Source organism: Poecilia mexicana, unplaced genomic scaffold, assembly GCF_051168715.1.
Source record: "Poecilia mexicana isolate PSO_F unplaced genomic scaffold, ASM5116871v1 scaffold_4, whole genome shotgun sequence".
NCBI classification, from domain to species: Eukaryota; Metazoa; Chordata; class Actinopteri; order Cyprinodontiformes; family Poeciliidae; genus Poecilia; species Poecilia mexicana.
The window spans coordinates 18889148-18913838 of record NW_028263373.1 but is presented as its reverse complement, the minus strand read 5'-3'; the positions used below and the strand labels follow the sequence as shown (position 1 = coordinate 18913838).

Genomic DNA, 24691 nt, shown 5'->3' with positions numbered 1-24691 from the left:
TTGCATTATTTGGAGGTATACAACCAGAAGGTGATCTGACAGACTTTAATGCTGATGTTCATACTAAGTCAACCTAAATTAGGCCATAAAAAGGATCTTGGAGCTTTAAATTTGAGTTTCTATTTTGAGGAACGGCCATTTCAGATTTTCAATTGCCTTCTATCAGTGACATATGATCACACTGTTGTCACAAAGAGTTGTTGGTTTTTACAAGTTTGGACTTTGTGTAAACTTTTATATTCAAAAGGATTTTTTTTTTATATACAGCAAACTGACACTGAGCTGCAGCAGGTTCTGAAGAAGACAGGTGCAGCATTTTCATCTTTAAAAGCTCGTGCTCTATTAAAATTGATCGTCTCGCTTCAAATTGACTTTCCTTTCAGGAAGTATGATAAATGCTTCTGTCTACATAATGAATGAAACTTGAACAAACTTCTTGATAACTTTACAATAACAGAGGCATGTTGCTTGATCATAAAATCCACCCTCGTTTTTTTTTTCACATTTCCCTGCTGCACAGTAAATGATGTCATTGATCAAAAGACATATCCATCTGCAAAATTATTTATTATGAAATTCCATGAGAGAAAGCTGCTCATGACCAAAGTGATGTGTATTACGTACAATCAAACTGTAGAGTGAAAAGTCAACTACGTGGAGCAGTGATGAACGGCTGAGACACAATGTAAACACATGAACACAAACATTTTTGTTGTCATCTGCTCGGCTCCAGAAGCACTGAACTGTTCCGGGCTGCTCTGTTTATTGATCAGAAGAAACTGAAGAAATGATTGTGGAGCGTAAACACTGAAGCACTCAAACCATCATGAGGGAAATGCACATGAAATTTACAGCGTCTGTGAACATTTGCACAAACACACGCAGAGAGATGAGCGTGTGTTTACATGCTGTGAGGACAGGACACAGGCTGCAACAGATTATTGCTGAGCTCTGTGACCGACAGAGATGAGGGTTTTAGCTAAAGATGGAGATGGGAGCTGGGGATTGAAGCAGAGGCAAAACATAGTCTGTACACAGTAAAAAATGCTGGGTTATTTTCATAACCCAATTTCTGGGTTGAAGCTGTTGGGTCATAGGTTGGGTTAGTTTGACCAAATATTGGGTCAAAATTCATAACTCATGAGTTGGGTCAGAAATTTATCGGAAGTCTACATCGTGCACACTTCTGTTGGGCCAGGAGTTGGGTGGGTAGATTTACCCAAACGGTTGGGTTAAAGATGAAACTTGGAAGAAGCCACGCCCCTCTTCACAAGCCTCCATTTTCAACATGACTGTGAACATTGCATAACGGACTTCTCCTCTACTTTGAAATAAGACATGGTAAGTAAAAAGAAGATAAAGTTTCAACGTTTATAGAATTTTATACATAAATTGAATTTATTTCAAACATGTTTGATATTTATTTTTATGGTTATTTAAAATGTTTATTACGGTAGGTTCCTCTGACAAAGAGCTTCGGTGTTGCTACAATACGGATGTTGGGGAAAAAATAGATGAAGGGGAAGGGCACAATTTGTCAAGTAAATTAAATTCAGTTTTTAATATAACCTCAATCATATTTGTTCGTAACTTAACATAGTCAAATTTTTAAAAATCGATTTAGTTTTAAAAGAAAAGGTAGTTGACGGTTTGTCCCCTGATTTTTGCAATATGCGCGCGCATCCTTAGCGGGCTGAGGCTACGTGTTCGAACACCAGCAGTAATGGCGGAGGAGAGCGAGAAGAGCTTTAATAATGTGGGTATATTATGCTTTTTGAAAATAAAATAACTTTTGCAAAGTTATTAGGCGATAAATTAGTTGTGTAAACCTGAATTATGCGCTCGGTTTATTAACATATAGCTTAATTACAAACATGCTCGGACGTGTTCGCACTTATCGCTCCCCTCCAGCCGCCGGCTCGTCTCGCCCTCTCTGTCAGTTGACCGGGCGGAGCGGCTCGTTAAGCCGAGAGAGAACGACCGTCTCCCGGCACATTGCTTTCAAACTCCCGCTGGTTTTAGGCAACGAATTAAAAGCAAAACTAAGACAATATCTAATGTTAATGTTTGCTCATTTTATTATTATTGTTACTACGGTATTAATTACAAATACATTTATTTAAAGTTGGTGCTGAAAGTTATTCAGCACTAAGTTTGTGTTAAGTTTTACTTCTAAATTAAATTATATGTCATTTTATTTTATTAAGTGCTATATTTATTTTTAGGAACATAAAATTACTCTGAACATTTGAAATTGCTGGCTAATTACAAGTTATTTGCAGTTGAGACAGCTATAAGATTTAATTCAGTCATTAAAGTTTGATTTGTGATTTTGTCTTTTCTGATAGATTTTGTAATTTTACATCCAGGATCTTCAGGAGAATTAAGCGAAACCCAAACTCCTCGTTCTCAACGAAGACCTTCTGCATGACCAAGAACATGAGTCTGCTCCCTCAAGGTATTGAAGCTCAGAAGAAATGTTCTCTAAAATGTTTTCATGCTTTCTAGTTACTGCAACATTTTAACACTAACTTATGTTTGATACAGAAGATGATGTAGTCCTGCAGCTGCTGCCAGTACTCCTTCCTGCTCCACCTTACTAATTTGGGAGAAGTTTCAGATCCATCAACCTGGAAATTCAGATGTTTTCATTGATATCCAGCCTGTAAGTCAACCTTCATCTCTGAATAATGCTCAGATTGTTTAAGTGCATCACATTCAATAGTGAGGTTTTGTGTTAAACTAGAATCAGTCAGAAATTAGTTTTTGAGAATGTATCCCTTTACCTTTAAATTCACTAAAGGCCTGTTTTTGTGCTTCTCTCTCTTGTTCTCAACGAAGATCTTTTGTATGGCCAAGAAGAGAAAGGAGCGGCCGTCTTCTCAACAACATGAATTTTCTCCCTTAAGGTATTGAAGCTGAAGATATGTTTATAAACTGTTAACATTTAACATTTTAACACAAGCTTATGTTTCCCATGCAGACAAGATGATGTAGCCCTGCAGCTGCTGCCAGTGCTCCTCCCTACTTACACATTTGGGAGAAGAGTTTCAGATCCATCAACCTGGAAGTTCAGAGGGTTTCATTGATATCCAGCCTGTAAGTCAACATTCATCTCTGAATCATGCTCAAATTGTTTGCTGTTTATATAAGTTCATCACTAATGGCCTGTTATTTTCTGTCTTCTCTCTCCATCAGGTTGGGACAAACCTGGTGGTGCATCTACAAAATGTGACAACCTGTATGTCCTCATGCAGGGAGACAGGCAAAATGCTAAAGTGTCGTTAAAAATGCTCCTTGTTTAATGGCTGAAAGGTTTACTTGTAGTTTGCTTTAAAACAGACTTTTTTTCATTAAATGTTTTCTAATATGGAGTAACAGATACTTCTGGAGTTGTAGCCAAATGAATTGAAGTGATTTAACTACTTATGTTTTGTAACTTTTGTAAATGAAATTGCTGGCTCTATATATGTATCATGTGGAAATAAAAGAAGCTTTAAATTCATGTCTTTTAATCCTGTTTTTATATAGTGAAATTTAAAATAATTTTTTTTAACCCAACTATAGTGGTATAATAACCCTTGTGTTGGGTTATGAATTTCAACCCAATTTTGGGTCAGTTTAACCAATTTAAACAAGTCAATTTAACCCAACGTTTGGTTAGTTGCCATGACCCAATGTGCTGGGTCAAACCCTCAACCCAACCCAGTTGGGTTAAAACAACCCAGCGTTGGGTCGGTCCATATTTGACCCAGCGCTGGGTTACGTATTGGGTTATTTTTAACCCAGCAGTTTTTACTGTGTACTGACCTCTACAGGGTAACGGGTGTCTCAGCAATCATATACAGTCTACAACTTCTTACTATTACAAAAACTTACATTAGAACATACAATTTCATTTGATACTTCCATTAAGGAGGTGTTATATTTTGACAGTGTTTATTAATAATGTTTAAAAAAATAGAACAGGTTTGATATAAGTAGCTGTAGGGTGTGATTTTATTTGTAATGTTCACTCTGGTTTTACAATAGACACAGACAGACAGATAGATAGATTTTATATTTTTTTACCGTCAGAAATACTACTGATTCTCAAACAGTTTACTAGCATAAATTGAAAAAAGGAGAGAAAAAAAAACTCCACCTATGGTAAGGCGGAACCAAAAACATGCGCCGCCACATATGTGGTCGGTCTATTATAGATGTGGGACGGCAACGATGGAAAGATGTCGGCGGCGTTGATTCAGATGTCATGTCTCTATCGGGGCATGTTGGCCGTCAGGGCCACTGGCACCAGGACGCTGATCCCTGGGCTGGTCCCACAACAGTTTCGAGCCTTCTCTGTAAGAAAGGATCCGGAGCTGGGGGAGAATCCGTTCTACAGCAAGTACCAGGACAAGATCCAGAAGCTGCGCAGGTCAGCGAGCGGACGGAGTTAGCAGCGTCCGAAACCCCGTCATGTAGTCTGCTATTTTAAAGATAATCAGATGCTACAGCACAGAGAGGAGTCAGTGGAACCAAGGAAAGTGTGACTGAAAGACTTTATGTCAAATAATCATTTCGGCCCATTAGTCCATGCTGTTGTATTAAGCCCGTAAATGTTTTTAAACCTTAGTTCATAAAAAGTTGTCAAATGTTACCGCAATGTTATCCTATAGAAAAAGGCGTGAACATTGTATGCCAATTCAGCAGCAAAGCTGAATTGGCCTGCGAAAATGCAGTGTGAATGCTGTATATTGACTATTTTAGTGAAAATTTCAGAAGGATTTGAAGTCAGTTGCAGAAGATTTGCAGAAATGTAAGAAATAGGCAAAAGCAGCAGAATAAAGCACAATCCTGGAAAGTGCAAATAGAAAAACTTTTGAAGAAAATTAATACCATCTGTTTGAAAATGCACTGAGCATATTCACTGCAATAAGTCAAATGTAATCTAAATTGACTAAGCTACAAATGTATGCAGGACTGTGGCCGTAATAACACAGTAAAGCATTCAGATTTTTGTACAAAAAGTAAATCTCAACTTCCATACGAGTACAACAGTATTCATCTCTCACTGGAGTCTCACTGTTTGGCTTGGCAGATTTAGCACAGGTCCATCAAAACAGCAGGAACCTGGAGGAAATACATTTTAAATTTAAAACTGCTGAATGCCTGTGAGAACTACTAACCTGCAGCTTTAAGGTGCACCCCTCCTGATCAACCTAATAAGTGTCCCAAGATATTTTTACTAGAAACTAGAGCACCAATACTAGTTAAGATTTTGTGTTTTTGCAATGTGTTGGCAGTAAAATATGAAAAGTATTCAACTGAAGAAGCTTGTTGCGGAGCAAATAGTGATCAGTTTTCTGTTTGCTTTTAGTGCGAAACCCCAGGAATATAAGGAGCGCCTGGAGAAGCGGCATGAGGCCAAGAAGGACGTCCTGGGACACTCCAAGCAGGCGGAGTTCGTCCGGGTCATGGAGCAGGAGGTGACGTTTCTGCTTAGCTACTTGTTCAGGCATCGGTTACTTTTAATCAGAAAAAAGGAACAACTCCTTTTGTTCCTTCCTCTTTTTTAGTTTGAGAAAAGAGATAAGATGGCTTCTGGTGATGGAGCGTCTGGAGCGTTTACGAAAAACAAGGTGAACTGGGCGAAGAAGCCAAGATGAGGATCAGATTTTGAATGTGTAGTGTAGCAGAGTCATCGTTTGAAAGGCTGAAAAATATTTTAGTTAGGTTTTGTTTGTTTTTTTGTATAAAAATAATTTGGTCCTCTTTTAGACATTAGGTTCCATTCTTAATCTGGAGATGATCAAGGACAAGACTGGCGAGGAGATCTCACAGGTGAGTTTGACATTTTGTTGGGTTAAGTACCCTCAGTGTAAATCTGTGTTTCTGAACTCTACTGCAACTGGTAAATTTTGTTAAATTAAAACTAGCTAAACTAACTAAAAAACTAAAATAAAATAACTAAAAAATGTTAGGTTCTTCGCTTTGGTTCAGACAATATTTTTCTGTTCTTTTTGTCGCTGATGGTCAAACCTTCAGATTTACTTTCATTCTATAGCGCCCTCTGGGGGGCTTTACTTGTAAATCGCAAACTAGATCTAGACTGAACTTTTATCTTCTACTCTTCCAGCTTTGGATGCAGTTTTATTCAACCAAAGACACGATCAGCGCCGCCATTCCAGTGAGTTCATTACCGAAGAATGCTGGGTGCAAATAGTTTACATCTCCACTTTAATAATTTACTGATCATCCAACACCTGTCTTCTGTCTTGTTTGCAGTCACAGATGTATGAGGTGATTTTCAGCAGATCCAAGTCCTGCCCCATGGTAAGATCCCTGCTGAAACTAATCCATGGTTCACTGTGTGTGTGAGTGAGTGAGTGAGTGAGTGAGTGAGTGAGTGAGTGAGTGAGTGAGTGAGTGAGTGAGTGAGTGAGTGAGAAAGAGAGAGAGGGAGAGATATTGTGAACTGCAGAACCAGAAATCATTTCAGATTTTTCTTTGCTAACTATTATTTTATCATGGATTCCCTGCTCACCTCTGTCTGTGTGCTCTCTCCAGTTCCTTTACGCTCTGCCTCAGAAGGAGGGCTATGAGTTCTTTGTGGGTCAGTGGTCCAGACACGAGCTGCATTTCACTTCACTCATAAACATCCAGGTAAATCGATTCACATTTGCTACCTCACACTTCTGACAGACAAGAAATGAGCTCATGTTTAGTTCAGGTTGCTTCTCAAATTTTCCTGCAAATGCTCTTGTTCTTTGAAAGGCCTGGAAATATGAACTCTGGCAAAACAAATGTAATCAGGTCATTTGAAAGGTTAGTTGTTTGACTTAAGGTGATATCAATTCAATAAAATTGAACAATTTCAGTGAAATTTTTAGGCATATTGTACATGGCCAGAATGGTCCACACTTAATTTCTCATATCTGTAATTTTATTTATTTCCACACAAAAAAACACGCTGAGCATTTTCAAACAGGACAGAAATCAAACACCATATCTTTTTGTATTTTCTGGTCAGTTATTATTTTAATCTGACATTGTCAGAATAAGTTTTTTAGGACACTGAAAATATTGTATTTGAATTTTTAAAAGTTGAATTTTTTTAACACTAAAAAAAAAAAAATATATATATATATATATATATATAATGTCATCACTTTGAAATAGGAATGTGAATTTTTTTAACAAATGAAAATTGCAAACATGTACAAATAATGACACTGAATTTTTTTAGGTCAAAATTATATTCTGAATTAATTTAGAAATTGAAAAAGTAAGTGCAAATATACAACATTCAAGTTTCAGATGCATTTTTTATTCAAATTCTGATGGCACATATTTTCTTCCATACATCATGACTTCACTTATTTTCCATTTTAAAATATGTCGGTTGTACCGCTGCACTTCTCCTAAAAATATCAGAACACATTTGCTATGTAAATGTTTTATGCATGGAGATCTAAAATCAGCAAATCTGCATAAAAATATATATTTGCCAGCGTTCAAAGTGTTTTTTCCTGTGCTTGCACCCAGACGCTTGGCGAGAACGCTCCGAGTCAGCTGATCCTCTACCACTACCCGGAGCTGAAGGAGGAGAAGGGCGTTGTGCTCATGACAGCAGAGATGGATCCCAAGTTCATTGTAAGCCTGTTTTAAAATCTTGTTTTTTTTTGTTTTTTTTATGTCTTCAGGGACATTTAAAGCATCTCTCTGTTTCTCAGACTGTCCACCAGGCTCAGTGCTTGGCCAATCAGGTACAGCTGTTCTACGGCACACAGAGGCAGGAGACGTACCGATTGGTGGAGACGTTTAACCACCAGCCCGAAGACTTTAAGCACATGTCGGTGATAGCAGAGCTGGAGCAAAGCGGGCTGGGGTCAGCAGGCGTCCCGGGGGGCTCCTAAGATCAGAAGATGACCAGGGACTATTTATCTGTCTCGGACTGAAGCATCATGGTTCCTCTCTCAATGTGGATCCAAACGCGTAAATGGATATTGTGAGCAGAAAAGGCGCAGGAGCAGCATCTCATGAGCTGACATTTAGTGATTTAGGAAATAATGTGGTGGAATAAATGGAGGCGTTTGACCCACTCTGTTCCAGACTGGATCCAAGAGACTTTGTAAGCACTGAAGCTGAGCTCAAAATTCTACATTTGATATTTAATTAAAAAAAAAAAAATCTCTTAAAGTCTGAGTGTTCTTCTCTTCGGTTATACAGCAGTTAGACATTCTTGTCTTCAGCTTCTACCTCATTACTTTTCACAAAAATTGCTATATTCATTAATAACTAAAAGTGTTATAATGTGGGTGAGCTTTGTTGCAGCTGGACCTGGCCAGCTCATCGCCATGGATTCCAACTTGACTTCTTTCAAGTATCAGGGGATGTTTGAAGAAAATGTGAGTTGATCCAGAACTGGAACTCATAGCATGTCTTGGACTCAAAACTTACCAGGAAGTGCTCCAAAGACTGGCTGAAAACAAAACTATATAAACTGGAATAGTTGACGGAAAACAAAGATTTTGAATTTACGGAGATGCTGAGGGGTGACATGAAAAGAGCTGTCCATAAAATAATTTCTTTTAAACATTTCATAGCTGAGGGTGAGGAGTTGGGTCGGTGGCTCAACATTTTTCTCAGAACTCACCATTTTAAAATTCTTTTAATGAATGAAACAAGGTTAATTTATTTTTAACCTGTAATTAAACCACTTTCTTAAACAAAGGTAACTTTTCATTTATATAGAACAATTCAATATTGGGTCCAGTTTTCTCACAAGTGAACTATGTGTTTATTTATCAACGTGATGGCATTTTATACATCAAAGACAGTGCACACCCCTACCGGTTAGGGATTGTCAGACGTACAAACATGAATTCAATTTATCATGGCTGACTTTTTTCATACAAAACTACACAATACCAGATTTAAAAACAAAATACAAAACATTCGTGTCTAAAACCAAAAAGACTGAATACTGTCTTCAAAGTTGCTGACAATAATACATTGAATTCATCATAAAGCAAAACAGGCTTTCATTTGGAAACTGTTACAAATTGTACGTTTGGGGTGAATTTTAGACTTTTATAAAACATAGAAAACATTTGTGTACTTCATCTGTGCTTACAGAAGACTATCACTATGAAAAACAACTAAAGTGAAACGACACATTTTGACAGGAGAAATTTACGGGGCTGTTTTAGTTAAAATAAAAAAAAAACCCAATATTTTCCCATTAACATCCTCAGCTGAAGAAACTAAAACAGTGACTCGACTGACATACATACAAAAAACCCACTGTTGACATTGGAATAGTCGCACCACCTGAAATACTTCACCAGACAAATCACAGCCTCTGTGAGTTTATTGTTGTAAAATAAAGCTACAATATGAACAAAAAAATTCTCACAGTGCAATAAAGATGTCTAATCTACAAAAAAATACAAAACTAATAAAAATTCAAGTGCGTATAATCTGAAGAGAAATGATTTAAACAATTGTTACAAAGAGAGTTGAGCTTCACACCATAAAGTCATCCAAACTAAGATGTTTCTCATCGCCATAGTTACGGAATATTCTCAGAGAAACCTGAGCAGTACCACTGAGTAATAATCCAGAGTTCATACATAAATTTCCCTTCTCGTCCAGTTGACTTTCAGGGCATTTTCACCTTTTCAAGGGTACATAAGTGACTAACTTTTCATCACCTGCCAATTTCTTCCTATTGTAAAACAAAATGAAAAAGCTACATTATGCCACTGTTACATTAATTTTTATGGTTTGCTCTTAAATTGTTTCCTATTTATAATATGGCCTGGTGCGCAAAGTTTGCAATAATGAATCAATGAAGAAATCTGGTTCTTTGAGTAATTATTTACCAAAAGATAAAAAAAAATCATCTTTAACTCAAGTAAAAAGAGAAAAAGAGTCTCAAAATATTTCTTTCCATACTTCATTTTCTGTTTTCCATGCCCATAGGTGGAAAGTAAAGGTAAAATAAAGCAAATTTAATACTTTTACAAAATGTGTAGGAACTCGAGACATAACTAACTTACTGTGTACCGTTGTCAAAAATGATGTAAAATACTTGAGTCATTTGCAGTCGGAGCAACTTTTTGTTATCGCTTTTTTTTTTTTTGTCCGGTCAGTGTGAAAGGGCGCCCCCTGTAGTGTGAACAGAAAATTGGTCTGATTTGCAGCTTATAATTAATAACTCCTCTCTCCAAATATGACTCTTTTATGTTTTTTTCCTCAATATTTGCTTTCAACAGCAACTACTGTTTTTCTGTCTGTGCTAAATGAGCGGGTTAACGGTTGCAGTACCAAGGTGAATTTAAATCTTCTTGAATCTCACAAAGTAATATTTTAATTCATTAAAACACAGTCAGCACCATTGGCTTATAATAAAACATTACATATTTATACTGTTTCTAATTCTTAATCACAATCCCTGTAGGCTCCTTCAGCAGTGTGATAAAAGTATCTTTTCTGGATCTGAATTTTCTTTTGTAGTAAAACCAATAAAATCAAACGGGTTTCTATATGCAGTACAATACATTCCCTCATTTGATCATAAGTGTCTTATTCCAAGACCTGCATACAAAAGGCTGATGCTGATGAAGACAAAGATTGAAAATAAAATAAAAACATGTCTAAACAACATCGTTCAACTTTTTAAAGAAATGTTTGACTTAACATTTTTTAAGTGAGGGTGATTTTATCTATCCTAAAACTAAGCCCAAAGACTTTTTCAACTAACAACACATTCTTCAACCCTCACAGCATAACTTGGAACAGTATGTACTGAAAACTTAAGGATGCAACCACTGAGGCTTCTTTAGCTGGAGAAAATAACATATTTTTCCAATAATACTGAAACTCCCTTTAGTACTGTTGTTGGCCTCTGGTCATGATTTCCATAAGTGTCATTTTGTAGAAACAGTAAATTTACAACAGAGAAAATCAGGATTTTATCTGCTGATATAAACAATTTTTTTTAAAAAGTATGCACAGTAAAAACAAAGCCATGATGTTTTAAAGTAGAGTTTTTCACTACATGATTATGTCACAGCTTCTTTATAGGCAGGTTTTGCCAAACAAACTCACATTTTGACTTAAAAAATTGTCCAGTTCTCCAGAGAGACTTGCCTTTCTATGCTTGACCTCCTTGAACCGTTGCTGCACACCGTACCTTCTCTGCTGTTGTGGGTCCCTGAGTGATTCCTCCACAGTCCCGTCTCAGTACATGGTCTCCGTGTCACGGATATTTCCAAAAGACAAACTAAAAGTGCTTCCTAGTTTCTTGGCGACACCGCTGCCTTCCCTCTTTTTCTTCCTGTTCCAGTTCAACAAGGAGCCGGAGCTCTGCCCCTTGGCCCCGCCCAGCAGCCTCTGGCGACTGTTTTCTTTGTCGCTGCTGTGGGACAACATTGCCGCCTTTCTCTCCACCTGCATGGACAAATGTGATTTATTCAGTACGATTTATCTCTCAGATCTGCACACAAAGCACACAAAGCGTCACATTCACCTGTGTGTCATGTGAGTGTAACGTCACCACACTGATCTCTACTTCTCTGTCACTGCTGCTCGTCAGCATGAGGACCACCTCCCCGTGTTTGGCCCACTTACAGTCTTGTCCATCCACTGCTACAATGTAGTCTCCCTCTCTTAGTCCTGCCTCCTGAACATCAAACAAAACAATTTGATCTTTTTCCAATCAAACATAGGTTCTATCAGGTCATGGAAACTAAACTAAACTAACTAATTTTTTGCTGGAAAAACTAGATAGCATGAGCAAAATTTTGATTGGTGCATATACTATATATTTTTTACATCATTTTCATCATCCTCATTTCTTACTCATTGTTCTGAAACTTTGTTCTTTATTTAATAAAAGTTGAACGCAGAGTCTGTTTTTTTTCATTTCACTAGGGTTTTTCTGTGGTAAGGAATATAGCAGCCATTCAAACACTGGGTTCCTTTCAGTTCCATGTCCGATCGTTACTACATTATTTAAGCATCAAGAAATTCTCGTCAACACATTTTATGGATACAAATTCTTTCCAGAGGATTAATCTTGTTTTTATTTAGTTCTTCTTAAGAGTTGCATCCTTAACACATGCAGTTAGTCTCACCTCTGCACAGCCTCCAGGTACGACTCCAGCAACCAGGACAGGGGAGTCCCCTCGGAGTGTGAGACCCATCCCACCTTCTCTTTTCTGCAGGCGGATCACACGTGGGGGGCCCCAGTGGGCCCTTGAGCAGAACACTGACAAGGGGCCCTGAAACACAGGAAGCAGTTCTGTCTGACTGTCATGTTTTGATTATTTCTAAATAAATATATACAGGGTCTCTCTAACGTGTCCACACCCTTGTTAAAAGATCCAGTTTTTGTGACGTGTGTCTGTCTCTATCAAACTTAAATGTAATGTCAATCCAAACCGACATTTATTATGTTGAGATCAACTGAAAACAAACTAATATGTTAAAAAAAACTAAAAGGTTAAACATTTAACCCTTACTATTAGAGGGTTAAATGTTTGCCCTTATAATAATAGATCATTGAAGCATGTCATATCTTGACTTAGAAATATTTCCTCACTCTGCCTCCAAAAACTTCTCCAAAATATCACACTGAGCTTATTTATTATCCACGTCCCTCTTCTGGCAACTTCATCAAATTTTGATCAGACTTCGTTCTAAAGTCCAATTAAAGCATTCCAAAAACCTAAATTTCACCTGGTTAAGCCTATCTTCAAGCTCTGTCTTCCAAGTTAGGGTCCAAATTGACTGATATTTTGTACTTGTCTTGCAAGTATGAATTATTACAAATTATTCAACACTTTTATTACAACTGTAGCCAAATAACAACTGCTTGCTACAAACTCTGGGGCTCTCATAACTCCTCTTGATATAAATGAAAAATCGTAGAGACAAATTATACACCTGATTCAAAAAAGTGGCAATTTGATGTCTCCCGTATCTAAAAAGAGGCTTTCTCTTCCTCACCAGTCTTTGAAAGATGTCAGAAACCTGGACTGTAGTGAAGCTTGGTGGAGTGATGTCTGGTTTCTGCTGAGTATGAGCTGCAAACATAAGAAGTCACACTTAGTTATTTATGAATTGCTTAACTGCAACACTGCATTGCAGAAGTTCTCACCTTGTATCTCTGGGGCTTCTGCTGTTTCGTCAAAGTCGTCTTCGCGGTCCAGCTCCAAGTACTTCTCCAAGGAACGCTTGTGTGTTTGACACAGGACGTCCTGCAGGATGTCCATCTTCCTCAGGATCTTACACAGACTGTGGACACGCATGGCCTCCTCGTGTCTCATAACCGCACGCCGAAGGTGGGCTTTACCTTCATGTCAGCGCAAACAATTTGAAAGTGAGTGATAAGTCTGAACTAGGATGTAATTCCTGCTGAGAGCAGATTTCTGAAACATGTAGCCTCACCGAGCTTTCGCCTTTTTTCAGGATCCTGCAGGATCTGGCTGAGAGTTTGCCCTGAGGCAATGTTGACATAAAACTTGAGGAAGGCCTTGTCTGACTCCTTATCACACTCCTCTCCATCAAAAGATACTAAAGGAGGAAATGATACACCAAGTTAAGTTCGGATGCGTCGTCGGAACCAGGTGTGGCGGGATTGTGAAGTGATGCGCTTCAGTGACATCGTCAGAGAGGAACAAGAAAAGTTCTCTGTCTTTTTACACAAAGTTAGTATCACAAAACCTACATTTCAAAAAATTCTAAACATCAGTAATATTTAAGGCTCCTATTCTACCTGAATACACTTATGCTGATGAACATTCATTATGTTTTTCAGGTTTATATATTAAATGGATGAACTCCTCAATAAAAAGTGATTTAAGTCGAGGCCAAAACAACTAAACTAAATTTGGTTTCTCCTTACCTGTGTGGTCGCAGAGCGCAGCAGCAGCGTAATAGTGGGAAAGAGCACGGAAGTGTTCAGATTTGACCTGAACCATGGAGGCCCATGAAAATGGCACATAGTCCTTCATCAGGGGTTGCGTCATCGTCTGGTGCACCAGCGAGTAAACATCCGACACCTGCAGAACACAGAGTAAAGAAAGTGTATGCTGTAAAGGAAACAAACTGGCAAATTACATTCTTAAGCAAAATTAGCTGAATAAATCTTGATTGTGTTTTCAAATTATTGAAGGCCCAAAGTCTTTTTATTACACGTAAAGATTATTTCTGTTTCTTCCGGTGTGGAAATGCATCCGCCAACGGGATGTTCTCTGAAGCTCTTTTGAGTTCACAAAGCAGCAGGTGAAGGTCGTGAACATGTGGTTTGACACAAAGTTTTCTACAAGATTCAAAACACTGATAGTGTTCATTGAATGTTAACACAAAAAGCAAAGTTAACTCACCTGTGCAGCTTCTTGTGCCAGCTGGAGTTGGGAGGTAAACTTAGTGTCCCGCGTAGTGATTGTGATGCGTTCAAACACACACTCCTGCACCTGAGCAACCATTAGGCGAACCAGCATGCTGAGAGACAGAGCGCTCATGTCCAGACTTGGAGCGTTGGAGAAGTTCTCCTTAAGGTAATTAAATGCACCTAAATGGACAACGAAGTTTAGGCATTAAATTAAAATTAGATCTAAGGTTAAAGAGAAAAATAAAATGCAGTTTCAGTGGAAGATTACTCAGAGCAACTGCAGAGATTCTTCCATTGCACCTCTACTACACAAGTCTCACAAAACAATTGAATGAAATATCCGAGGTGTTTTTGTAAACGTGAGCTCTGTCAGCACCTGCAGCTCGCTGAAAGGCGTCTACGGCCTTGTCGATGCCGGCTGTAGCGGAGCGATCCTGCCGCGCTCCGATCTGCGTGTGCAGGGCTCCGATGTTGAACAGCACGCTTCCCTTCTCAAAAGCCAGCGCACGCTGGGACGAAGGGACCCCCGTCAGAGAGTCGTACCTGAGGGATTATTTAAAAGGAAGACTTGTTACCTTTTTAGGGTAATAGAGAGTTTGCATTAATTTAAATGAATACCTAAAGAGTGCAAAATTAAAAGATATTACGTCCACTTCTGGCTGGTACTCTATGGTCATATTAATGGTAATCGCCTTAAAGGTGAGGCATAAGTGAGGATAATTTCCCAGATTTTTAATGAGAGCGAACATGTTGTACCAGTGAAAGTGAACGCCCAGGTTCCTGTGTGAGGAGAAGAAGCGTTGGTCCAGATAGTACAGCTGATTGTAGTACTCCATCAGCAGTTCTAGCCCAGCCTGGCTCCGACTGGGTGTGCGCATCGCCTGACAAACAAACAAACAAACAAAAAAACTGAATTGTAACAGATATGCAAAATCCCTGCTAATATCCATCACTGTTGATCATTGGGTGTTTTTCAATTTCATGGAAGCAAATCCAGTATTGAACCTCTGGGATGTCTGCTGTGTATAAAGCTGTGACGGTGCTTTTATGAACCTGTCTGAGTTCAATCAGCTCTTTGATCTCCTTGTCGTACAGACTGCTGTCCTCGCCGTAGTGCTCACAGATGAAATCCTACAACAGAGGAGAGATAAAAGAAACTCATTGTTTTTTTGTGTGAACAAGCAGTTTTATATGCCTTCAACACGCAAAAGAAGATTCTGTGCCGCACAAATTTCAGCTGTCCTTAGATAAACAACAACAAAAAAAGATACTCTTGTTGCTGCACATTCTTGACTTAATATATCAACCCTGAAACAGTTCTTGTTGCATTAAACACAGTAAGAAGAATCTTTCATGAAGAGGGAAAATGATGCACTTTTGCAGTTTTATGTAGAGATAAAAAAAAAACAGCCTTCTTAAGTTTAGGCTTCTTTCTTTGTTTCAGGTAAAATATTAATATTAATTTAAGTTGAAAACTTATCTGTCACGTTAGACTGGCTGTGATGTGCTTTGAGTGTGTTAAAACAAATGTAATATAACTTTTAATAGCACAAATATTAGAAGGTATTTGGTATGAAGGTGTGTTTATTCTTAGACGATTGACTGACTGAACACTAAACATCTGTATTTTTTAAAGTGAATGTTGACAAAATGATCAAAGTTCCTCCTAATCTTTATATTAGCAAGCAGGTTATGGAGTGTAGAGACTTTCACAGTTCTGAATCCGGTTTAACTGTAATAGGAACTGGTTAACTTGTAATGAACATTTAGGATATGGAAGTTCTAAAGAGGATTTGATCGAAGGTTCATCTCGCCAAACTTAATGATTTTCCTTTGAGGTCTGCTGATTGGCTCAAAGAATGGACACCTAAATTAACAGAGTGTTTTCATGTGGTTCCACTTGGATAATCGAATTGTGTGACTTTCGCTCAAATGCTTCATCCAATCAGCTGTTTGGAACATCAGGTCCATAATTAGTCAAATCGAGCTCTTATATAAAGTTTATCAGGCAAAATGATTTTTCCTGAACAAAAAAAGCTGAACAATGATCACAATAATACTCTCACCTGGATGGGAACAGTAAAGTCCATTTCTTTGGTTTCTTTAAGGCCAAGGGGGATCATGGGAACACTGATGGCATCACTGTAGACAGACATAAATACCCGTTGTGGGTCTTAGTCATACGTAAGCACTAAGCAGGTTTCAAACAGAAGACAAGTCCGCACCGCCATCTGCTCATCTTAAAACCCAGCAGGGGGGCTCCACTCTCTGACTGATCCTGCTAACAAGCAATGTTAAAGCCAATTATTAAGCCTCACAGGCCGCTCAACCCCCAGGTAAGCCCCCACCATTAACTAGCACTGCAAACAAAGCATGCATGCATGTGATGGGGTCATTAATGACACAAATGAGGGGGTTTATCCTGGCCCTGACCTTGGACTGTGGAGGGAAAAAAAAAAAACTACTGACAGACAAAGTTTGTATCTTGATAGCTGCAAATTACTGGCATTGCTCTAAATTTTAGGTCTAATTTAGAGCAATCTAAATATATAACTATATTTATAAATATAAATCTAAATATAACTGTAGACAGATATGCAACCTAAACAGAGCGTGAAAATAGAAAAATGACAATCCACTTGTTTTTGCTCATTATAATTAGTTTAATGAGGGTGGCCTAAATTGCATGCAACAAACAGACCATGAACTGTCTGTGTGACTACCTGTCTGTCTGGTAGACCTCCATGTTGCTGTTCAGCTCTTCCAGCTCTTCTTTGAGCAGCTGCAGGTTGGAGTTGACAAAACTGAGCTCCAGAGCCACCGTCTCCTTCACCTTGTTGTTGGTTGTTGCCCTGCAAAATAAAATAAATTTTTTTTAAAAAACAGAATCAATTATCAACAGAATCCCCTTTTCGGTTCCCTTACAAAAGTACTCATGATATCACAGAAGCTACCCAATAAATACGCACAACTTGATGTAGGGTGTTGAAAACACACCGCCTGCTTAAATCTAATAGGCATGTGTATGTTTTTACAGCTTGGGGTTGAGAAATATATATGGTTAAATTGCTCACTTACATAATAACAGCGCACACAGTGTAATTCAAATGAATTTTATTTTATGAACCGCTTTTTTTTTATACAGTTAAAAAACAACATATGTATTTGCTATTATTGGGTAACTCCACTGTCCTATTAGTCGATCAGAGCCTCTACTGTTCTCTAAACACAGACTTGGCACAGAGCAAAGCCAGCTCACACTGTTGTTCCAGGAAGTCTGAGGAATCATTGGGTTTGGCAAAGAAATGATTCCACCTCCTAAACTCAATGACTGAATAAGCACATAAGAACAGGCTGGAATAAAGTGAACTCCAATGCTAACACAGAATCCCAAACATCTCCATTACAGTTGGAGGACGTTTATTAAAAACATGCAGTTTGTAGATGAATTAATGAGTGTGTAAGGAGCTGGAGCTGTACAATTTCACAACAGTTTGATCACAGGGTTTTTCCTTGTCAGCACTGTCTGACTTCATTTGCTTTTCCATGTAATGCGTCAGTGAAAAAACATTGAGCAATTTTCTTTCCCCCCCCCCCCGATTTCCTTTCATGAATGTTATTAACTTCAATCCTCATATAAATAAATTTCTAACTGTCCCACTGTCATTTTTTTTAATATTTACAAAACAAAAAAAATTGGGATTGCAGAATATTGGGAAAATATTGGGGAATCGTAATTTGCGATAATATTGGTGAGTTTTGCAATAACTGTTCACAAATAACTAAAGAGTCTTATTTTCTTTCTACTTTGGGTATAAAACCAGTAAAAAAAAAGGACCTGCAGTCTCTTTACTGGTCACTCCCATCTCAAGTCTCAACATGCACACAAGCATATACATTTATCTAGTCTCACGCCAAAGGCAATCTGATTAGTCAGCTTTAAATGGGCTGCCAAATATCCCCATCATTTACACACACTTGCACGCACATCAGGAGAAAAAAAACCCCTGACTAACTCACCTAAGAAACATCAGAGGTACTGAAGTTTTAAGAGGAAACCTGAGAGCGTGGCATATTACTAACACCCTTCTTTGTTAAACAACAAGAATCACTGAACACCTCCCACAGGACAGCACTCCTAAAAACAAGCCAGTTTCCCAAAAGTGTCAGTGAGTAAAACTGCATGGTGAATAACCAAACACACACTAACAAACTATGAAGGGGGAGGTTGCCAGCTAGATGAGTGGGGGGATGAGCTCAGTGAAACTCACTGGGAATCTCTGCATGGGAACAGGACGGGAGGCGGACACAAAGCTGGCTGATTACAGGCTGCCGGGCCGTGTGGGGGTCCTCTTTGTCTCTGTGACCAAGCGTCCAAAAAGAAGGTGCAGGAGTGCTTTTTTTTTTTTTTTTCCGCTTTTTTTTCCCATTATCTGCACAGAACTGAGTCATCACGTTTTAACACAACAGCTTAAAAAACTGCCAGCTCTAATGTGTGATTAATTATTTCAATGAAAAAAAAAAGGAAGCAGGAATGAGAAAACAAACAATCAAATCCAAAAGATTTCACAAATCACAAACAACACAGCAACCAGTGTACAATATGATTTGCAGACTTAGCTGGACCGCAATTGCAACATTTGTTACATTTTCAGCTGGTGCATTTCATTTTCATTAACTAAACCCTTTGAAAAAAAACCTTTCTTCTTTGTAAAATCTAAACAAAAATGGAGATTTTTGTTTAGATTTTAAACAAAAAAAAATCTCAATTTTTTTGTTTAAAAAAACAAAAAAAAAGTATTTTGTCTTTGGCAAAAGACCGTAAGTCAATTCTCCCACTAGAACAAGACATGTACGTTTCTTTTTGTTCTATTTACCCAGAATTCCCTCTGCCATAGTCTGCTTCCTGCTTGTGAAGCGGTCTCCGGTCCTCTTGGCATTCACATACGTACTCAAACTGCTTCAGAGTTCACTTCAACCAAACTGAGACCTAGGTTGTTGGCAGAGTTAGCTTTTTTACTCAACATAAGTGTCTGATTGTACATTCACACCTCTGGAAACATTTACATTAAAAACATTAAAACATTAAAAACATAAAGGAGATAATTTCTATTTCTACTCGTTAACTTTTATTTGTACAGAGGCACAGATAAAAATAACCTGGGAGATTTTACTGTAGTGGTAGATTTACAGTAACACACTGCTGTGTAACTTTTGGATGTTTCAAATAAAATGCAATGTTTAATTTTACTATGCATGTTTCTGTAAAGAGAAGCACATTTTGAATTTAACCACAACCAAAAAAATAAACGTTCTCCTTTTCTGTGGATTTACAAACCACAAGAATATAGTTTTACCATCTGAGAATCAGCCATGCAATCTAACAGGTTTTCGATCCAGAGAATTACAAAACATTGGTGGAGAACAACTTGCTGCAGTCCAACAACTTCTGAGAAGAGTGAATGAGGGACATATAAATGTCTTAAACCAACAACTTTACATCTCATGCTCTTTTAAATCATGTAAGTTTGTTGGGAAAAAGAGACATGCAGCAAAAGTAACTGAGGACGGGAGTCGAACTCGAGACGGCTGCGTTAATATCCATAACCTCTGTAAATGGGGCGCCTGCTCTAACCACTGTTTCACATAATGACCCTACACTCACACAATGTTAGTGGAAATGTGACTTCACTTCCCCTATGTGAATTGTATTTTTCGATACATGACTTACTCCCACTCTGAGTGCTGCACAACTTGTAACTAATGAGACAGATATAAATTTTAACAGTAGGAAAACTTTCTGGCTAAAAAATTTTTAAAAAGCTGTCTAAATGTTTTCTCATGTCTCAAAAACATTTTCTAGTTTTATGTCTTAAATGTTGGAGTTCTAGAGTGATGATAATTGACAAATTCATCAAACAGGACTGCCATAATGCTCGCCGCCACACTTGTGATCGGATATTTGGTACTAACTAAGCATCAGCTGAGACAGTAAATGTGTTTATATTCAACAGTTTAAATCTGGCATAGCACATGTCCTCCCAGATCCCTAAGCTGCTCTTGTCCTTGGTGTGAATAAATGAGTTTTATTTTTCTCAAATTAATAAATCAAAATTATTATTGTTTTAAAATCGGATTTTTGTTAGTAAGCAAAGACATTAAAGCAATTTAAAAACACAGTTTCTACATCTATTACAGGTTTTATATGGTAGAGGGCGCTTTAGATGTACAGCGTTTTTGTTGTGATGTGCAAAGCAGAACATGGTGAAAGAAGGTTTAAATGCAAATGAAAAGGAACGCTAAAGAATCCACAAGTGAACAGCAATTCAAACAAAAATGTTCTAAACGCCCATACTCGTATCAGTCTTGTCTAATTTCTCCATCGCCAGAGGATCAATGTATATTAACAGTGCGGTTCATAGAAAGGCATCGGTGTAGTAAGTTCATGTTGTTTACCTAAAAAGATTCTCCGCTCCTGCTCTCATGCGCATCTCCTTGTTGATCTGCTGGTTGATGCGAGCTCGTCGATGCTGCAGTTTACTGCGCTGAGTCTGGGCGAAGGGATCACAGCCCTACAAGGGAGACATTAAACCACACGAGGAGAAAACGTTTTTTCTGATTCTTGCATCCAGCAGCGAATATGAGAACTTGGTTTAACTACTTTGATAGAGTTAGGATTATTCCAGAGTCTGCAAGTATTTTTTTTCCCCCTTCAGTAGACTGCAGACGGTTTTAGAAGCAAGTTTAACATTAGTAATAAAGAGAAGAAAATGAGTTCATATTAAGCAGGGGCTGGAGTTTAAACATGCTGAATACTCCCTCTGCTTCTCCACAAAACTTTTTCTAATCACCTTTTCAGTCCTGCAAGCAGGAAACTTGTAACCTTCTTTCATTTTAATGCACTCACTTCCCTGTTTCATTCCTGCTCACCCAATGAAAGTGTTTATTTAACATGCAAACGTCAAGTAATCCTCAAAGTGCCTGTGTGGATTAGGATTCTGGCTGAGCTCCTACCTCTGCTCAACCATCAGGGAGCCAGCAGGACAGAGGCTGCTCAACAACAGAGCACAAAACATGTAAAAGAGGAGACACTGGCACCCCAAAATGTTCGGTTTCATTTAACAGCGAAGGAAAATGACAAGGTATGCACAAATATGAGTTGTCAAATAATGCAACAGGTGAATGGTTTCAAACATGTCCACACATGATTTAGAAAATTAAAGGATTAACCAATCAAAACAAAAAAAAAACGTGTTTTGCTCAGATCTGGATTTAATTCTGCAATATAATGACCTAACTTTAAAGCAAGACATATTACTGAGAGGATTATATATTAAAGTTAGATATTTTGCCCAAACTACTGATTTTTCCTAATTTTTTAATGTGTTTTTTGTGTAGTATGCAGCACGAGGGCTGGACAGCAGAACGGGTTGGAACACTAGCCAGGGCCTTTATCTTTCACCTGAAGTTCCCATGGGATAGTCCGGCTACCAATCATCTAAAAATAGGTGATTTGAGTTTAAGCAAGAATCTGCAAAAATTACTTTAATTTGAAGGAGGACTTGGATCATTGAACGGCAGTCCAGTTCATTTTCTCCTTACCTCTTATTCATTAATTAAAGGCACACAAGTTGAATATGGCAACTTGTGTGCCTTTCTCCTACCACTCAATTTTTCCTTAATAAACTGAGGTACTGAGTACAACTGGTGTCCCTTGTGCCTTATCTTCTATGTGGAGGAGTTAGTGACTGTATGCTGAACAAGTGTCAAGTCAGCACTCTTCCATGACTGTATAGACCATTATATGACATTTCTGCTATAAAAAAACAACTTTTTATTATTATTGGTTGTAACAGTGTAATAATCTGAGATGGAGAATTGTGCGTTTCTATTAGTAGCAAGCCATAATCATCAAACAGGCAGATGAAACATGTCACTGGGCGAGTTCCCGGTCTCACCTTGCGGATGCTCCCGCTGTGGCTGCTGTCTGTTGGCAGCGTCACGGGCATGTCGTCGTCGTCGTCGTCGTCCGAGGCGCCGTCTGACAGAGATAACTCAAAGTCTCTGTGAAGAGTAACGACATTGGATTTATTAAACTCATTATTCACATCCACACATTGTACGCTAGTGTACACTTCACATTTAATCTGAACTAACAAAACAAACAAACAAAATAAATTTTATTCAGTTGAGCCACAACTTTTAACAGCTAACGGTAAACCACTTGCCTTGTGGCAGGTCCCTCCATCGTAACCCAACAACACCCGGCGGCTTAAACGGCCCCTACATCCCTTACAGCCTTACTGCCAGCTTTGTACAAACAGCAACGCACCAAAAGTAACAAAGAATAGACCAAAGGCAGGTGAACCTTTATCTCCCAAAAACAAGCCAAGCTGAACACTTTTTTCTCTTGTTAAAGCCTTGTCGTTGTTTTCAGACGGAGTTCTGAAAGAGATTACTCACCGAGGGAGGGTAAAGGAGAAGAAACGTAGCCAATCAGGAAGCGGTTTTTTAATGTGACAGTAGACGGAGCAAATTAAAGAGAGGAAAGAGGCAGATTGCCTACTTCAACTGACCAATCAGAAGTTTCTTAGGGCGTACCCTTTCTACTCCTCCCACCTCCTACTGCTCAGATCGTTGTTATGGTTACGACAGGGGCACTGGCTTGTGTACCGACTCCAAAACGGTGGCAGCAGCAGCAACCTCCCCTCGCACATAGAAACAGCTCAAATAATAGTAGTAACACTTTGCTCCCGCTAAAAAGGGGAAATAGAATTATAATCTTTAATTTTCTTAATTAATCGTAAATATATTTGAAGATTGACCGGTTCGTCTCTGCACAGTTGTTTACCCAGTTGCAGTCATATGGAGCAAAAATCGCATTCGCCTGTTGTGACGAATATTAAATAAGTTAAAATTAGAATTAAACCTTATAATAAAAACCACAATGCATAAGATAATTATTTTCTGAAAAACATGATGCCTGACTTTCGTAAGATCAGCGCATGTTTTTATTTGGCCACCAGGTGGAAGCCTTGTCCTCCTAAAAATCCTAAACCTTTGAGGCGCCACTCTAAATGTATGAAAGATATTTTAAAATTCGTGTATTATGAAAGTTAAAGTATGAACTGAATTCAGTTGAGCAAACTAACCAGTTTCACATGACTTTCTAAAAAATAATCAAATCCATCCTGCTGCAAATTTTTAAAACATTTTAAAAATAGACCATAATTAAAAGAAATGTCATTCTTAAACTTGCTCTTTTGGTCAGATTAAAAACTGCTTAAATGTAAGAGCGTTTCAAGTTATTTGATTCCAAAATTATTTCTATCTTCTATCTGCCAGAATAATAAGAGAGATTATGTTTGAAGAGATTTTTCTTGCTTTCTTCATAGTCAAATATTTCATACATTAAGATTATATGCTTCTAAGTCATTTGGTGAAATTGTCTTATGATGGCTTTTTACTTTTTTGATGGGATAATTTGTGATATCAATCAGAAGACCTCATTGTGTGAAATACTTCTGAAACCAAAAATTCTGGCTTGTATGACAAGGCTCACACCTTTTGGGTTTGTTTCAAGTCATATAGTTTAAAAGATAGTTATCTCTGATACTGACCAAATACATGTAAAGTTCAGAATTCAAAGAAAGTTACAAAGTAATCTCTAAAATTGTTCTCCCTTTATCTGGCATCTAGAACATATAAATAGTTTTGGTAATTCTAACTAATGTAAAACAAGAGAAATTTCATCTGATTTAACTTCAGACAGTGAGAAAAAAATGTGTCTTTTTTATCCAGTGTATGCAATTCTGGTTTCAGTGGTATGTGTATCAATGCCCGAACAAAATAGCATGCTATGGGAGCATGCTGGCTGAAGCTGGTAATAGAGTATTATTATGAAATGAGTCATATACTAACATGGGCTGAACAGCCACTCATTGAGGAAGAAGCCAAAAGTAATATAAAAGCAGATTATGCTTTGCAAATGCATTCAGGGACAAACACCTTCATTTTTGGAGACAAGGCTGGTGATCTTATGAAAATGAAACAGAAACATTTTGCCATTAAACATTTGAAGCTTGTGGTAATTTAGGTTTGGCTCTTCTCTACATAGGTCCAGTTCCATTTAGAACAAACACCGACACGTGTTCATGCTCATTTCTGTGCATCTTTCTCCGCCATATTGAGTTTTTTGTGTTCTATTTGGTGTCTTCTGTGGTCTACATAGATGTTTGTTTACTGTATAAACATTTCTGCATAGGCTTGTTAGAAAAATTAGACACAGTTGACAAAGAAAAAAGC

At 38.0% G+C, this 24691-nt stretch overlaps 2 protein-coding genes and 1 long non-coding RNA gene across 7 annotated transcripts; 2 read left to right on the top strand and 1 right to left on the bottom strand.

The window, feature by feature from the left end:
• Window positions 1-1150: 1150 nt before the first annotated feature.
• Window positions 1151-3505, top strand: LOC148159968 (uncharacterized). Of its 5 annotated transcripts, none has more exons than XR_015762686.1 (6): window positions 1151-1756; window positions 2349-2458; window positions 2548-2665; window positions 2842-2909; window positions 2984-3099; window positions 3199-3505. It is a non-coding gene; the product is annotated as an uncharacterized LOC148159968 (long non-coding RNA). The 5 variants fall into 5 exon arrangements; XR_015762688.1 differs by having other exon boundaries at window positions 1152-1341; window positions 2370-2458; XR_015762687.1 differs by having other exon boundaries at window positions 1153-1756; window positions 2370-2458.
• Window positions 3506-4188: 683 nt separating this feature from the next.
• Window positions 4189-8181, top strand: atpaf1 (ATP synthase mitochondrial F1 complex assembly factor 1). The gene is made up of 9 exons (XM_014980504.2): window positions 4189-4417; window positions 5360-5468; window positions 5559-5621; window positions 5761-5823; window positions 6119-6169; window positions 6268-6315; window positions 6550-6645; window positions 7528-7635; window positions 7716-8181. Exons 1-9 carry the CDS (start codon window positions 4203-4205, stop codon window positions 7896-7898), a joined length of 936 nt encoding a protein of 311 aa, XP_014835990.1. The 5' UTR covers window positions 4189-4202; the 3' UTR covers window positions 7899-8181.
• Window positions 8182-8758: 577 nt separating this feature from the next.
• On the bottom strand, window positions 8759-22446 carry rhpn1 (rhophilin, Rho GTPase binding protein 1). Its single transcript, XM_088005051.1, has 15 exons — window positions 22345-22446; window positions 20843-20958; window positions 17110-17238; window positions 16453-16528; window positions 15440-15517; window positions 15143-15267; window positions 14763-14929; window positions 14379-14566; window positions 13898-14054; window positions 13441-13566; window positions 13151-13345; window positions 13000-13076; window positions 12126-12272; window positions 11519-11671; window positions 8759-11439 (listed from the first exon to the last, which is right to left on the bottom strand). The coding sequence occupies exons 1-15, from the start codon at window positions 22393-22395 to the stop codon at window positions 11230-11232; spliced, it is 1995 nt and encodes a 664-aa protein (XP_087861177.1). The 5' UTR covers window positions 22396-22446; the 3' UTR covers window positions 8759-11229.
• Window positions 22447-24691: the final 2245 nt, after the last annotated feature.